Below are 14,161 nucleotides of genomic sequence, written 5' to 3' on the forward strand. Positions count from 1 at the left end.
CACAGACCCTCGGGCAGCTCACAGTGAATATCTGTGATTTACAGCAGTCCTCCTCCAGGAGTCTTTGTTTTGTGTTTTTGGAGGCAGTATTGAGTTTTATTACTTAATTCAGCCGAGCTCGGATTAAATGATCATGAGACTTTCCAAAATGTCCTCACCAACTAAAGGTCCGCACATGTCCAAATTTGGACCCGAGCTGAAACAGAACTGTAGAAAACCAGATCCTGACACGCATAAATTCATGTTCCAAAGAAAAAGATCTAAAATGACTAAAAACACGCAGCAGCACGAGGAGACGTTTGTACTGTACGCTGCTACGTTTAAATTAAAGTCTCTTAAATCTCATCTGGATTTTATCTGAATAGAAGACATTTGAAATGACGTGTGTGTGTGTGTGTGTGTGTGTGTGTGTGTGTGTGTGTGTGTGTGTGTGTGTGTGTGTGTGTGGGTGGGTGTGTGTGTGGGTGTATGTTTCCACAGCAATTAAAGTGAAAGTTTTATGCCCCCTCAGACACCCTCCTGTGCAGGTGTGGAGCCGGCCGCTGCTCTTGACCTGAACCCCCAGCGTGTGTGTGTGTGTGTGTGTGTGTGTGTGTGTGTGTGTGTGTGTGTGTGTGTTACTGCCTCACTGGACTGGAACTATAACACATCTGCAACCAGTTAACACACATACACACACACACACTGTTTTAAATACATTATTGCATCACACAGCGTTTCCTACTGCGCTCCCTCTCTCCATCCTGATGCATATCACAAACTCAGTGTTCAGTCCCACAGAATTAGAATCTGTTTGTGATGGTGGGGTGTTAGAATCCATCGATCTGGATCATATATCAATTCAGTTATTAATGATCCAATACCATCGATGCAAAGTGAAAACATCGATCCATATCATCATCTTTAGGTCACAACTTCATTTTGAAATTCTGCATCACCTTTAAACAGCAGCAGGAAGATGACAAGCAGCTAAAGAAAGATGAGAAGGAATAAACAGCAGCAACTTTGGAAATAAACTTTTGTCAACAGACAAATTACATGCTGTGTGCTAACAATGACGTTAGGAGATAAAACATGACGTAGTGTTATCTGCCTGGACATTTCTCTCCTCTCCTCAGGGAGATTAAAGGAGTCGTGGTCAGCCTGAGCTCAGACGGTCACCTCCTGTGCTCCTACATGGGGACGGACCCCTCCTTCTTCTCCACGCCCAAGGTGGATGCCAGAGAGGCTGACTATGAGCAGGTGGATGCTGAGATGAAGAAGCTGCAGAAGTTCATCAGAGAGGCCACAAGGACTCAGGGTAGGAGGCTGCCGCAAGTTTAATGGAGACTGTGAGACTCTAACCCTAACCTGAACTGGTCAGATAGATAGATAAAACACAAGTTACTTAATTTGAATTTTTGAAGTAAATAAAATTTCCCAAATAATCACAAATGTCCATCACCAGTTAGTAGAGCCCAAACTGCAGTTTCTTACATAGTGTGACAAAGATCCAGAAAAACAATATTTTTCAGTCAGTTTGAGTTTCATGCTGTATTTAGAATATCTTAAATGAATAACCAGTGTCTTTAAAAATCAACTGATTATTTGTAGAATTAACAAGTCACAAATAATCTGAAGATGTTTGCTTCCAAAGTAGCTCAGATTTTGAAAATGGGATCACCCATTGTTTGTATGAAACATCGACCGAGGAACATTATTGGTACAGTGTTTTGGGATAAAACTCTTCTGTTGTTATTTCAGACATCCTGCCTAAAGCTGAGGCTGAGGAGGACCTGATTGTTACAGTTGCTGTGTCCTCCAGCATGGACAACCCATCGGTAAACACATAGACACATTCACACATTAACAACCAAATACTGTTCACACACACAGGTAGACTCATCGTTCTCTTTGTCTCTGTCTGCAGCAAGCTCTGATCCAAGATATTGACGGCCTGCCTGTTCCTTCAGTAACCGTACAGGTGAGCTGTGGCTGCACATCACATGTCACATCACATACCAGTGCTGTCCTCATCGTCTCACCTGCTGTCTCATTCTCTTCTCTTCCTCTTGTCCCCTTATTTTTAATCTCTACATTTTCTCTCATCTCTTTTTTCTCTGCTTAATTTTTGTCTCCTCAACACATCTTGACCTGTTGTCTCCTCCTTGTCCTCTCCCTGTCTCACCCAGGCCCCCAGGAAGCGAGCTGGGTCTTGAAGCCAATTTTCATAGTGGTCAAACAGGGGTACTGCAATTTCCGAGTCCACCGTGTAATGCAACTGGGCCCAAAAAGACGTTTTCACATAGACTTACAGTGTGAAAGAGACGTCTGTAGATGAGTGGATACATTAACCCCTGCAAAATGACGTCCAATAACATTTTAAAAGACTAGATAAGATGCAAGATTAAATTAATTTCACCCCATTCAAATTAGCACAATGCTAAACTGGAAGTAGCCGACTCGGGTGGTGGAAGTCTGTACTGCACCTGCTCTGCTTTTTTGGCTTCACAGAGCAACTTTCATAGGAATGAACGAGGTCTTGCCTTCAGTGCTGTATCCAGGTCACTTTATACATCCATGGCCTCACCTCTATGATGTCTGTCCCTCTGCAGGTGAAGGTGAAGGCCCGTTGTGTTGTACAGGCCTCTAAGCTGACCGTCGGCATCCAGCCTCCTCTGGCCGTCGCTCAGGAGCAGTTTGTCCTGGAGCCCATGGGTCAGTCTGTAACAGATTTTCTCTTCGTTTGTGTGGATTTCTTTGCATTTGTTTCTCTGTGTTGTCCTTATAGTCCACTCTGTTGTATTCATAAAGAGGATGACCTCATACAAACTTGTCAACAACCAGTGATGTATGAAACATTTAAAGACTTGTTCAGGTGAACTGTGAAATAATTTGAGAAAGCTAAATTAGAAACAGAAAAGACTAATTCTCCTGATTAAAGGCCAGTTTACAAAAAAAAAATAAACTATTAAAAAATACTATGTTTCAGGTAGCTTTAAAGTAGGTTCAGTCTGCAGGAGCTGTGGGATGGGTTATCTCCGATTCACCCCTCTCAACAATCAGAGGAGTAATCCAGTCTGAGACCTTGGTTGGTCCTAATGTTCAGTCCAAATTATCTGGAACTGTGAGATGTTTACAGATCCATTCTGAAACCTCCCGATCTGCTCACAGGCTCATTGGGTCACCCTAATCATCATTGATAATTAGGAGTTCAAATCTGGCTGGTTATGATTGTGATTACGTCAGTACTGACTGGAGCAGCTCAACGTTAGCTAGCACTACTGTTGATACTAATAACTAGGATTTCCTTAATGTTACATGATGAACCTTAGCATTACAGCAGGTTGATGCGTCATGTCACTCTCTGATTTGACTACATCTGCTCCCCTGTGAGATCACGTCAAGTGGTGCATTTATGTTTCCTCTGGCACTGTATTATTTATTCTCTCTGGTGAGTGATCAGCGTTATTTTTAACTTTTGCAGTGAGTGCATGTTTGAGATTAGAGAGAAGAACATGTGTGAAGTTTCTCCTGATGTTTGTGACACAACCAGATTTCAAAATCAATTTCAAAACTCCAGTCTGAGTCCAGCTTCAGTAATCTCTCCATTTATTCTGTCCAAATTTTGAAAGATTTGTTTCAGAAATTTCTGCTGCTATCACAATATTACAGATGTGAATTTTATTTCACCCATGATGATCACAGCACTCAGCTACTCAACAGTGATTTATCTTTCCAGAGTCAGAGTTCCTGTTACTCCAGATAATTCACAGAGCTTCTTACTTAATGCTGAAAAACACAGCAGCTGTTGACAGTAAACTGGATTATTTGGGGTGAAAGGCATCATAGACGAATATTCCAAATGGGCTGCATGGCTACATAAAACTAGTGTTGATTGAGAAGATGTGATTTTTTTGAAGTTTGGGTGAACTGACCCTTTAAATAAAGACTGAAAGTAGATGAAAGAGAAGAAGGACTAACTGCACCCTGAAGGAAAATCTTGGTTCATGCAGCTGATTTTGTGTAAAATCATCCATCACTGTTCTCTACAAGCTGTCTCTGTCACTCACTCTTTCAATTACACACACATGTAGTGCGCTCCTCTCCTTCATCACGTCCTCCTCCACAGTCTGAACACACACACACACACACACACACAGGGAGTGACTGAGTGAGTGAGAGGTGTGTGTCGGCGTGTATTTGTTCAGCCTTTATCAGCCTTTCACACTGTGTGTTCAGTCGTCTAATTGTTGTTACCTCGACCACACGGCGGTAACTTTGATGTGAGTCACCCAGACACTGTGCACACACAATCTGCTGACCCCAAACACTGATATCAGCTGTCGGCTTATTAAAAGAACATCAGCCGTCCTGTAACACGGCACTTTGAGCCGAGTCTGAACGTCCTCTGTTTCCTCTCTTTGACTCTTTCCACCTTTTGTGTGCGAGCGTAAATTTACAGAGTGTGTAATGTAAACCAGTCGGGGAGGCTTTTATCAGAGGCTCCTTACAAGACCATGAGAACACACTGCTTTCAAATGTGTGGCTTCAGTGGGAGTTAAACCTCTCACCCTGGCGGTGCCTGTTGACGTGCATGAGGAGTGGGACTCCTGACGCTGGCTGTGTTCGATCACACCTCCAGTTTGTTTTCTGTGGTCTGAGCTCAGAGCAGAAAAGTTTTCTTTGTTGCATTTTTTGCTTTAAGCTGCTAAATTATAAGCAAATCTCGATGTGGAAAGAAAAGTGACTCATAAGCATCTTAATTATTAGACAGAGTTTCTGTGACCCGTCCCGTCATGTTCAACATGTTTCTAAAGACAAATAGGTCCAGTCTTTTACACTCGCTCCTCTCGTCTCTCTGCTGTGGTTTCCAGTTGAGAACATATTACTAAGAAGCTGAGTATGAGCATCAGTCCAGACTTCTGTTGTTGTAGTTTTGTTACGCTCAGCTTTCCAAGCTGCCAGATGTTGACATTTGTCTATGTGTTACCCAGAATGCATCGCATTTTGTCACCTCTTTGGCGCAGTTGTTTTCTGGACTGAAACATGTCCGCCAGATTTCAGATGCCTTTGTTCTTACTCAGTAAAACAAACTGAACTGAGGGCGTTTTCAAAACTTGGAGACTTGATGTATGAAAGTTGAAGGCACATTCGGACTCCCAAAAACAGTGGTCATGTTTTGCATTCAGCGAGCTGCAGTGAGCTCAAGATGGCCCACACCCTTACATTTATACATTGAAGTGAAGGTTGGAATCATCTTAACATCTGTAAACTTCACCAGCAATCATTTCATCTTCCTGGTGTGAATGAGGGCTCAATCCCAGTACACTCCTCGACCCTACCACTCAGCCACCTACGCCTCCAGTCTGTGCGTAGATGTAGGATGTCCTGATTCTTCTTGGAATACAGGGGTGGGTGAAGTGTTCAGGGTACATGGCCTCCAACGGATGTTCCATTGTTGTTCATGACACATGACGCCTAAAATTTAACTAAAGTCCAACAGCAAAGTTGCTGCACTTGTTGGCACTCCTCTGACATCAGTGCAGACTGGCAGGGTCAGAGCATGGGTTGTCTTCAGAGCATCATAAGTGGCCTGGTAATGAAGCAACTTATCCTCATAGAACAGTTCACATTATATCCTACAAAATGCACACACAGCAGTTCCTATGATCTCCTACGAATTAGCATCCCAAGAATCACGTTAAATCCTTAACAGAAAGTTACAGAGGTCAGGTTTAGGCAAGGAAACAAGCTGATGTACCTTAAAACAACTAGAAGTTCATTCAAAGTCCACGTAGTACCGAACCCCCGTCTCCTGGCAGAAGTTCTGTGTTTTGTGACCCATCCACCACCCCAACCTGCCTCCTTACCAACTGCTCAGGATCATGTTTGCTCCCATCAGCACAGCGGTCACATGATCGCAGCCTTACAAAATACATGGGTTATGCACAAATTTCTGGCTCATGATGAAGTAGGGTGTGCACGGATTTGGGTGCATTGGGACTTGTTTGGTCGATCAATACCTTGAAACTTCAGTTGTGTATAAATCCCAAGCGTCTATGACCAGCGTCCATCAACAACTACTGATGATGTTTCAGGGTCTTGAAGGGTAAGATTTCAACCACTACGCCTTTGTAACTCTAATCTAAGGGGCAAAGTAGCACTTGAAAACATGGGATTTTGGTAAAAATAAGAAATTGAATTGAGATAAGATCTTTGCACAAAAGACCTGTCTAGTGAGGCTTCATCCTTGTACATCTTCTCAAGATAGAAATTGCTTCCTTTTGAAGAATCTCCTTCATTAGGACGAGCCGTCAGAACGTTTGTGTGAATGTAGCTTTGTTGCTTCCCCCTCATCACCAGACCTGAGGACACGAGGGGAAGTGATCAGTTTTGTATTTTCATTTCTTTTAAAACGTTTGTCTCATTTAAAGTATTTTTCATTTAATTACTTCTGATTTAGTATCGTACTGTATAAATACAAGTTTTTATGTGGGAGGAGAAACACTGTTTTGACATTTAATTAAAATGAAAACACCATGAATTTAAATTTATCTTTCACATCCCAGAATCTTTGTCTTAACACTACAGGAATGTTACTGCTGTAAAACATTCTGTCAGATCGTCTTGTTATTTACAGAATTATCATTGAGAGGTTATAAATCCCACTGGAGATTATCCAGTATAAGGTCATATGCCAAACGAAAAGCTCCAGGTTATCCTGACATAGCGTGGGTGGTGTCGACACTCATGTTTTGAAGTCATGTTACCAGGAACAGAATCTGGATCAGAACCAGAAAAATGTCATTTTTTCCTCCAAAACTGCTCCCGACATTTGCTGAAACCGTCATCCATCAGAGAGGAGTAGTCGCTAAGTTTTCTGAGAGGGACCAGTATGGATTGGGAATTTATGATTTCAAGATGTGAGCAGCAGCATTCTCGGGCGGTTGGAACACCAGCCCTGAATCAAACTGACCACTGCTCTGCCATGATTCATGACGCGTCTGTGCAGAAACGTAATGCGTTTTACCACAGTGCAATCTTATCTGTACATATACTGTACGTGACCTCTGTGACTGTTAATTCAAACACGATGCGCTTTTTGCACAACACGCAGTATATTTCCTGTAAATTCTCGTGTCAGTTTCCTCCATTTATATTAATCACATCTTTTATTTTTATGGGTTACAGTTCATATTTTGGCATATTTTACGATGCACATGTTTTGTATTTCTAACTTCTTTGCTTCAGTGTGTCCACGTCCATATGTTGAATATTTCCATCACACAGCCATATTCTCTGTCATACATTTTTACTAAACATGCTATATATTTGCAAGGTTCCTGCAAAAGCTTTCAAAGGCATTGGATTCATTAATCTAAAAATAAGGCCTTAATTGCTACTAAAATGTCTTAAATCATGTTTTCATAAGTCTTAAAAAAAAAAAAGCTAAGATGTGAGATGTACGATTTCATGAAATGTTTTTTCTGATGTTGCATCGTGACATCTCAAAATAATTGGTAACATTTATTTTTAAAGTAATTTACAGAGTCAAAGTCTGCTGGAAAATGGTGGATTGCTCCCTCTGGGTTGAAAGAGAGTTGGTGCCCCAAGAGAAGGAGTTGAGAGCATGAGATGGATCGGCAGTTTGGTGTCAGCAGTGATGCCGGTGCTGCGCCCGACCATCGTGGTGAAAAGGGAGCTGAGCTGGATGGCAAAGCTTTTGATTTGCTGGTCCATCTACGTCCCAACCCTCACCTATGGTCCTGAGCTCTGGGTAGTGAACAAAAATGAGTTTCCTGGAGTCAGACATCCAGAGGGAGTTCGGAGTAGAGCTGCTGTTCCTTTGCTTCGAAAAGGGTTAGTTGAGGTAGTTCAGGCATCTGATCAGGACACTTCTCATTAGAGGTGTTCTGGGCATGTCCAACTGGTAGGAGGTACCGGAGCCGATCCAGATCATCCTGGAGGGATTATAGATTTCATCTGGTCTGGGAGCGCCTCAGGATCCCTGAGGGGAGCTGGAAATTGTTGCTGGGGAGAGGGACGTCTGGAGTACAATGCTTAGCCTGATGTCCCTGCAACCTAGTCCTGGATAAGTTGATAAAAATGCATGGATGGATGGATGGATGGATGGATAGTTGAAAAAACAATATTCTGTTTCCCGCCGGGATGCTTAGAGCAGAGTAGACTCACAAGTCAGTCTTTAGACGCTTTGCTTAACTAAAGACTGATGACTTTCACCCTGATTTTGTGTTTAGATGGGCGGATACAATTTCAGAGTTTAAAAAAACTCCCTACTTTGCAGAACCAATAGTAAAGGATTCATTCTCTGCTCGTTAGCTGTCACTGTAACCTGGACGACCAGGGTCGGCAGCAGCAGATCTCTCAACATCATTCGGGTGTATGCCTCCACAGAAAGCAGAGGAACTCTGGTGTCTGAACATGGTGACCAAACACCAATCATACAAGTAAAAAATGAGGGAGAAGTTGACCTATTCCGCACAATGCTCTATAGAGATGCACTGATCCAGCTTTTTCAGTTTCGATACCGATCCCAATGCTGTGGCTGTGAGTATCAGCTGATACCCGATACCGATCCGATACCATGGTTGAGCTAAAAAGCTATATACCTTTACATGTAGAACAGAAAAGACCAGAGGCATCAGGCACTGATGACTACACAGTTCTTTTCTAAGATAAAATGAAGCAAGACGAAACAGATGAATGCAATGATGAACTATTTATGTCTAACAAAAATAAACAATTGTGCAACAGCAGTTGAAATAGTGTGAAATACCTCCACACAGCAGATTCTCTCCTTCGCTCCATGACGTGTGACAAAGCTTGCGTCACAAAAGATTTAAAGGGAAGGATCGCCTCAGGTATAGGTTGCATTTTCCGATACCCGATCCATCTATTTTGATGATATCGGGCCCGATATTCGATCCAGATATTGGATCGGTGCATCCCTAATGCTCCAGGACTCAGGAATCTGTCAGCCTTAAATTGGACTTGATTGGTCTTCAATTTAGTTCCGATTGGCATTTAAAAAGTATAAAAAAAAGTCTTGAATCTATCTTGCCATCATCTTTACATCTTCAGTCTGGAAGATGTTTTTACAAAAGCTCTGTTTTCAGTGTTCGAAAACACACTTTGTTTGTGGAGGAAAGGCCAGAACACACTTTCAACCCATTAACAAACAGCTGTAGTGTTTGGAGGATGAGACTCAGTCCTGTGCTTCATCCCACCCACCTCTGATCATGTAACATAAAATGTGAGCTGAAAGAACTCGAGCAGTGAATGTCTGAACAGACAATGAGATGTGTGCCAACAAAGACTCAAACTTAATCAAAAGTAAATTCATTGAAGAAAAGGCCAAAAGAACGATAAAAAAAGCTCCTGGATTTGTCCGGTTGGTTCTGCAGAGTGTTTTTTTTCTTGTTGGCAGCAGCTCTCAACGTCTCGCTGTTTGTGTGTGTGTGTGTGTGTGTGTGTGTGTGTGTGCGCGCGCGCGCGTGTGTGTTTATGTCACGCTCTTTTGTCTTCCTGCACACAGAAATCTGGCGCTGGCTTCCACCAGTCAATCAACAGCTTTCTACCACGAAACATGAGAGCCACTGAGCACACACACACACACACACACACACACACACACACACACACTTTCTTTTCCCCTCTGTCCCTCCTTTCCTCCTTACGTGACCCCCTTACTGGCCTGCTTTGGCCCAGAATGGCCCAGCTCAGCCCTGAGGCAGCAAGACCACCGTGGCCGACCCTCTGTGCTCAGATTTGGCCCCAAACCGAATGTTTCACATCCGCTACAGTCCTGAAAATTAGGAATAAATAAATTAATGGAGGCTGCGTGAGTTTTGATGAATGCTGGGACTCGTTCAGAGGAGCTGGATCCAAAAACACAGTCAGAGTTTACTCTGTGATTTGGTTCAGAAAATCTCACTGCGCTTTATGGACTGCAGGTGAAGTGTCTGAGCTGTAGATCTAACTGACGGGTGTAAACTGCACATACGTACGGAACATAGGCTGTATATGAAGATGGACGACATGACAGCTAAAAAGTGAAGCCGAAACATCTGGACTCTCCATGTTAGCGGATGGGACATGGGCCAAACTAAAGTACACATCAAATACATTTTTCCCAAAGATGGTTTCTGTCATTTCTGTTGTTTTTATCACGCGGCTGTTTGTTTAAGTGTTCGTTTTCCTGATAAGTTTGGATTTAATTTGCTATTTAATGTTATAAAACGGGGATTTTACAACATGATTGACATGATTGCTCAGCCTGCTGCCTCCATTGACCTATGGCTAAGCCACGCCCCCTCCACTCACTCAGACAAACTACCATCATTCAGTGCCCGGCGCTATGGCAGGTGTCACAGTACACGGCATTTCACAGATCGATGATTTTTGGGGACATAACGATCAGATGTCATTGAGAAGTAACCGAAAGGGCCTAAACTACGCATTGGAGGGATATATTCATCATTTTATTGTTGAGAAGGTCGATGAAAAGCTTAAATTACAAGCCAAAATTTACAGGTCACAGTGTACGCTTGTGAACCGCATCTGGTTGCCGTCACCATCAAAGACAACAAGTTAAAGTGCCACTGAAGTTAAGGTTTTTGGCTCAGAATATGAGAAAAGGATAACGGCCTTTTTACCATCTTTACCAAGAGTGTCTCTCCGTTAGTTTGGTGCTACAGTATTTACACTGAATCATTCAGCATAACGTTTGCCAACCTTTGTTATCTCTGCCATTACAGATAAGTTAATGAAGCTAAGCTCCAGAAGTTAACGTTAGCTTAACTAGAGCCCTTTGGACAACAGCTAACAATGATGTACCATCACCAAAGTACAAAACTAGAACAAAATAGGCTAATGAACTCCCAGCAAACAAGGTGACATGATGAACAACGCAGCTAGGAGCTAACGTTAGGCTAACTTTAGCTAACGTTAGCTAGAGATGTTAAAGATAACTTTATATTTCTTTCCAGCAAAGTGACAATATGTTGCCTCAAACACAATGTTGACTTACCTTAGAACAGATGTAGACATCATTGTTAATCTTATTCACGTTGAGTTGATGTTGTGGTCTAACGTTACCACACAACTTTATCCAAAGGAGACACTTTTCTCGCTTGAGATGTGGTTTAAAGTGTAAAAATACACCTGGTCGCCCAGCCTCTCAGGATACCTTGTGTCAGAGTTGCATGTACCCCATGCACACCGTTTGACCATTTTTAAACTTCAAATCTCAGAAAAAGCTCATAAAACCGAACAAACTGACTTTCTGTAATGCATTTCAATGGACGTCCAGGCAGAGAATGTCCCAGTGTATGGGAATGGCTATACGCACTGTGATTGGCTCATCGCGTTTGAGGGCGGGTCTTAGCCATAGGTCAATTCAGTCTCACTCCGAAGTCGTTGAATACCAACGCTTGGTCAGTGACTTCTGGTGTCAGACACTGCTGCTGGCATGATTCATGGCGGTTTGCCCGGTGTCATTGGAGGGAACGCGGTGGGACAACAACGAAAGTTAAGGCGGTGGAAGTCCGAGTGGGGCGGGTGGGAGGGGTTGGTTCATGGGTCCAACAACACCTGAATTTCAATTTTCCAGATTAAAACAAGCACAGCTACATATATACATATACATAAATAAATGTGCTTCATTGTGAGTCCTTGCTGTGACTGCATCTGCTGCCTCGATGAGTTCAAACCTCAGAAAGAAGATTGCAGTATTTGTGGTATTTATATACAGTCCTCACTTTCCCTCCTGTTTCTCCTTCAACTTTTATTTGTCTTGATGTGATTTGATGACTCATTTGAACCTTTATTGTGTGTAAAATAAACAGAACCAAAGAAGAAGAACAGATACAAGTAGCTGTGACGGAGCAGCGGCTGTTTGGGGAAAATGTGGCTGTAATTTAGAGAAACACAGCAACACTAATAACAACAACACACCGCTGGTGTGACAACTCCCCGTCTGGTTCTCATCATCGCTTTATCTCATGTACGCTGTCTCTGTCTCTGTCTCTGTCTCCCACCTGCTCATGTTCTCCCACTGCAACACTGATGCATCGGTACACACACACACACACACACACACACAACTCTGTCTGGCAGGATTCATCTCCCTCGGAAAAGTTTATGTTTTTGTCCTTTTACTACAGCTGCTGTGTGTGTGTGTGTGTGTGTGTGTGTGTGTGTGTGTGTCCCACTGTCCCATGTGTCTCTGATTCTGTGGCTCAGTGTGCGTCCACACTGGTGTCCATGTTGTGTTTGTGACTGTGTGTTTATTGTGTTTGTCACAAAGTGTTTTACAGAAAACAAAGCACAATAAAAGTGGTGCGTGTCTGTGTGTTTGTGTGTGTGTGTGTGTGTGTGTGTGTGTGTGTGTGCACGTGCTGTTCAGTGTTGGTGGGGGGGATGAGGAAGAGGAGGAGGAGGAGGAGGAGGGAGGAGGAAGAGGAGGGGAGGTAGCGCCTTCTGACTTTTATTGTTATTCCAGTTTTTATTCGTCTCAGATGGCAGCCCGATCCCTCCTTCACCACACACTGCCTCCTTTGTTCTCCCTCTCTGTTTCCCACTCTCACTCTCTCCCTCCGTCTTTCTACCTTTCCCTCTCTCCATCCTCTCTCTGCTTCCTCTCTTTTATTTGTCATGATCTCCCCTGACGTTTTTATTTCTCCCCTCGCTCGTTCCCCTCTGCTTCCTTCTCTTTCTTTTCCTCCTCCTCATCCCCTCTTTTCTCCTCTGCCTCTCTGTCTTGTTGTCTTACATCCTTTCTCTTCTCTCTGTTCTGGTCTGCAGGGTCTTCCTCTCCTTCATCACACTCAGGCACCCTCATCGAACACACAGCAGCATTTCACACGACAGACTCACACTGATTTCTCTGCTGTGTAAGTTTAGTGTCGAGCAGCAAACAGGAAGTGATCACAATTCACTTTTTGATGCGTCGACCAAACATTTATTTTACCAGCCAACATAATGAACTGCCACTTTGTGTCACGTATACGTTTGTTTCAGCACATGCAGTGTGTTAACTGGTAGAACGTTGAATACAAACTTAAAGAAGAGGCCAAATCATCTGAATGAACTGATCTGGGATAAAATGTTCATGTTAATGTTGCCAAACCATCATCGTCATCATCACCATCATCATCACATGGAGTTTTGACCAAAGTAAAGACACTAATGCTTCGTTTGAATTCGTGCTGGACATTTTATTTCTCTGAGTCGAGATCGGGTTTGTTGCATTTAAAGGCCTCGACACACCAAACCCACTTCAGAGAACCAATGGTGACAAAGGCCCCTGGCCAACCATCACGTACGTTCTGCTCCTGCTGAGAGGAAATAAGTCTCCACAGCAGGAGACGGCGGTCGTCTGTATTCATCATTGAAAAAGGGAAACAGGAAGAGCGTCTTGATGCTAGTTAGCCAGTTAGCACATGAACAACACAATCAGAGCATATTTACCGTGCGCCAGTGAACAATAACACAAACCATCAGGAAACGTTTCTGCTGAAGAGAAAAATAATCTGACCTCATGGAACAAGTTGGTTTGGTCTCACTCCCTCTGGACTGTAGCTCCTCCTTTACTCACTGACACTTCTCTTCTTGTGCGCTGAGAATCAGACAATCAGAGGGATTTCATTCACCGATGGGCTCCAACTTCGCTGTCGCTGATTCAACATGCTGAACCGGCTAAAAAAAACTAGCGCTAAAAAGGGTTAACAGCGCAGGACACACCGCATCAAAGATAGCAACAGACGCTCACCGATGGCCGACTGTCAGCTTGGTGTGTCAGTACCTTAAAGACTGACCATCAACAGCAGCTCGACCTGATCCTGACCTGTAGAGGTCAAAGGTCAATGTTTAACACCACACTGATGGTCACCACAGATTTCCCTGTTTACCTCTGAACGGGACAAGATGTGAGATTACGTGTGCAGGCCCACACACACACACAGACACACACACACCTGAAGCAGTAGCACACCAGGAATGTCCAGATTTGTTTTTCTCTCAGTGTTTTACTTTTTATATTATTTGCACATGCCGAAGAAAGGTTTCACACACACAAGCACACACACACACACACACATGCCCCTTTCCTGTCTCCTTGTGTGGTAGAGATCTTCATCTTCACCCCTCTCGACCTTTC

The 14,161-nt window shown here is 43.3% G+C and overlaps 1 protein-coding gene across 2 annotated transcripts in view; it reads left to right on the forward strand.

Moving 5' to 3' along the window:
* bbs9 (Bardet-Biedl syndrome 9) overlaps positions 1 to 14,161 on the forward strand; it is a 245,101-nt gene that overhangs the window by 54,465 nt on the left and 176,475 nt on the right. For both annotated transcript variants that reach the window (XM_033641704.2, XM_033641705.2), the window contains exons 10-13: positions 1,119 to 1,300; positions 1,744 to 1,820; positions 1,910 to 1,963; positions 2,595 to 2,697. In XM_033641704.2, the coding sequence (XP_033497595.2) occupies positions 1,119 to 1,300; positions 1,744 to 1,820; positions 1,910 to 1,963; positions 2,595 to 2,697 (416 nt within the window). The remainder of the gene's footprint in view (positions 1 to 1,118; positions 1,301 to 1,743; positions 1,821 to 1,909; positions 1,964 to 2,594; positions 2,698 to 14,161) is intronic.

The sequence above is a fragment of the Epinephelus lanceolatus genome, chromosome 10 (genome assembly GCF_041903045.1).
Source record: "Epinephelus lanceolatus isolate andai-2023 chromosome 10, ASM4190304v1, whole genome shotgun sequence".
NCBI lineage: Eukaryota > Metazoa > Chordata > Actinopteri > Perciformes > Serranidae > Epinephelus > Epinephelus lanceolatus.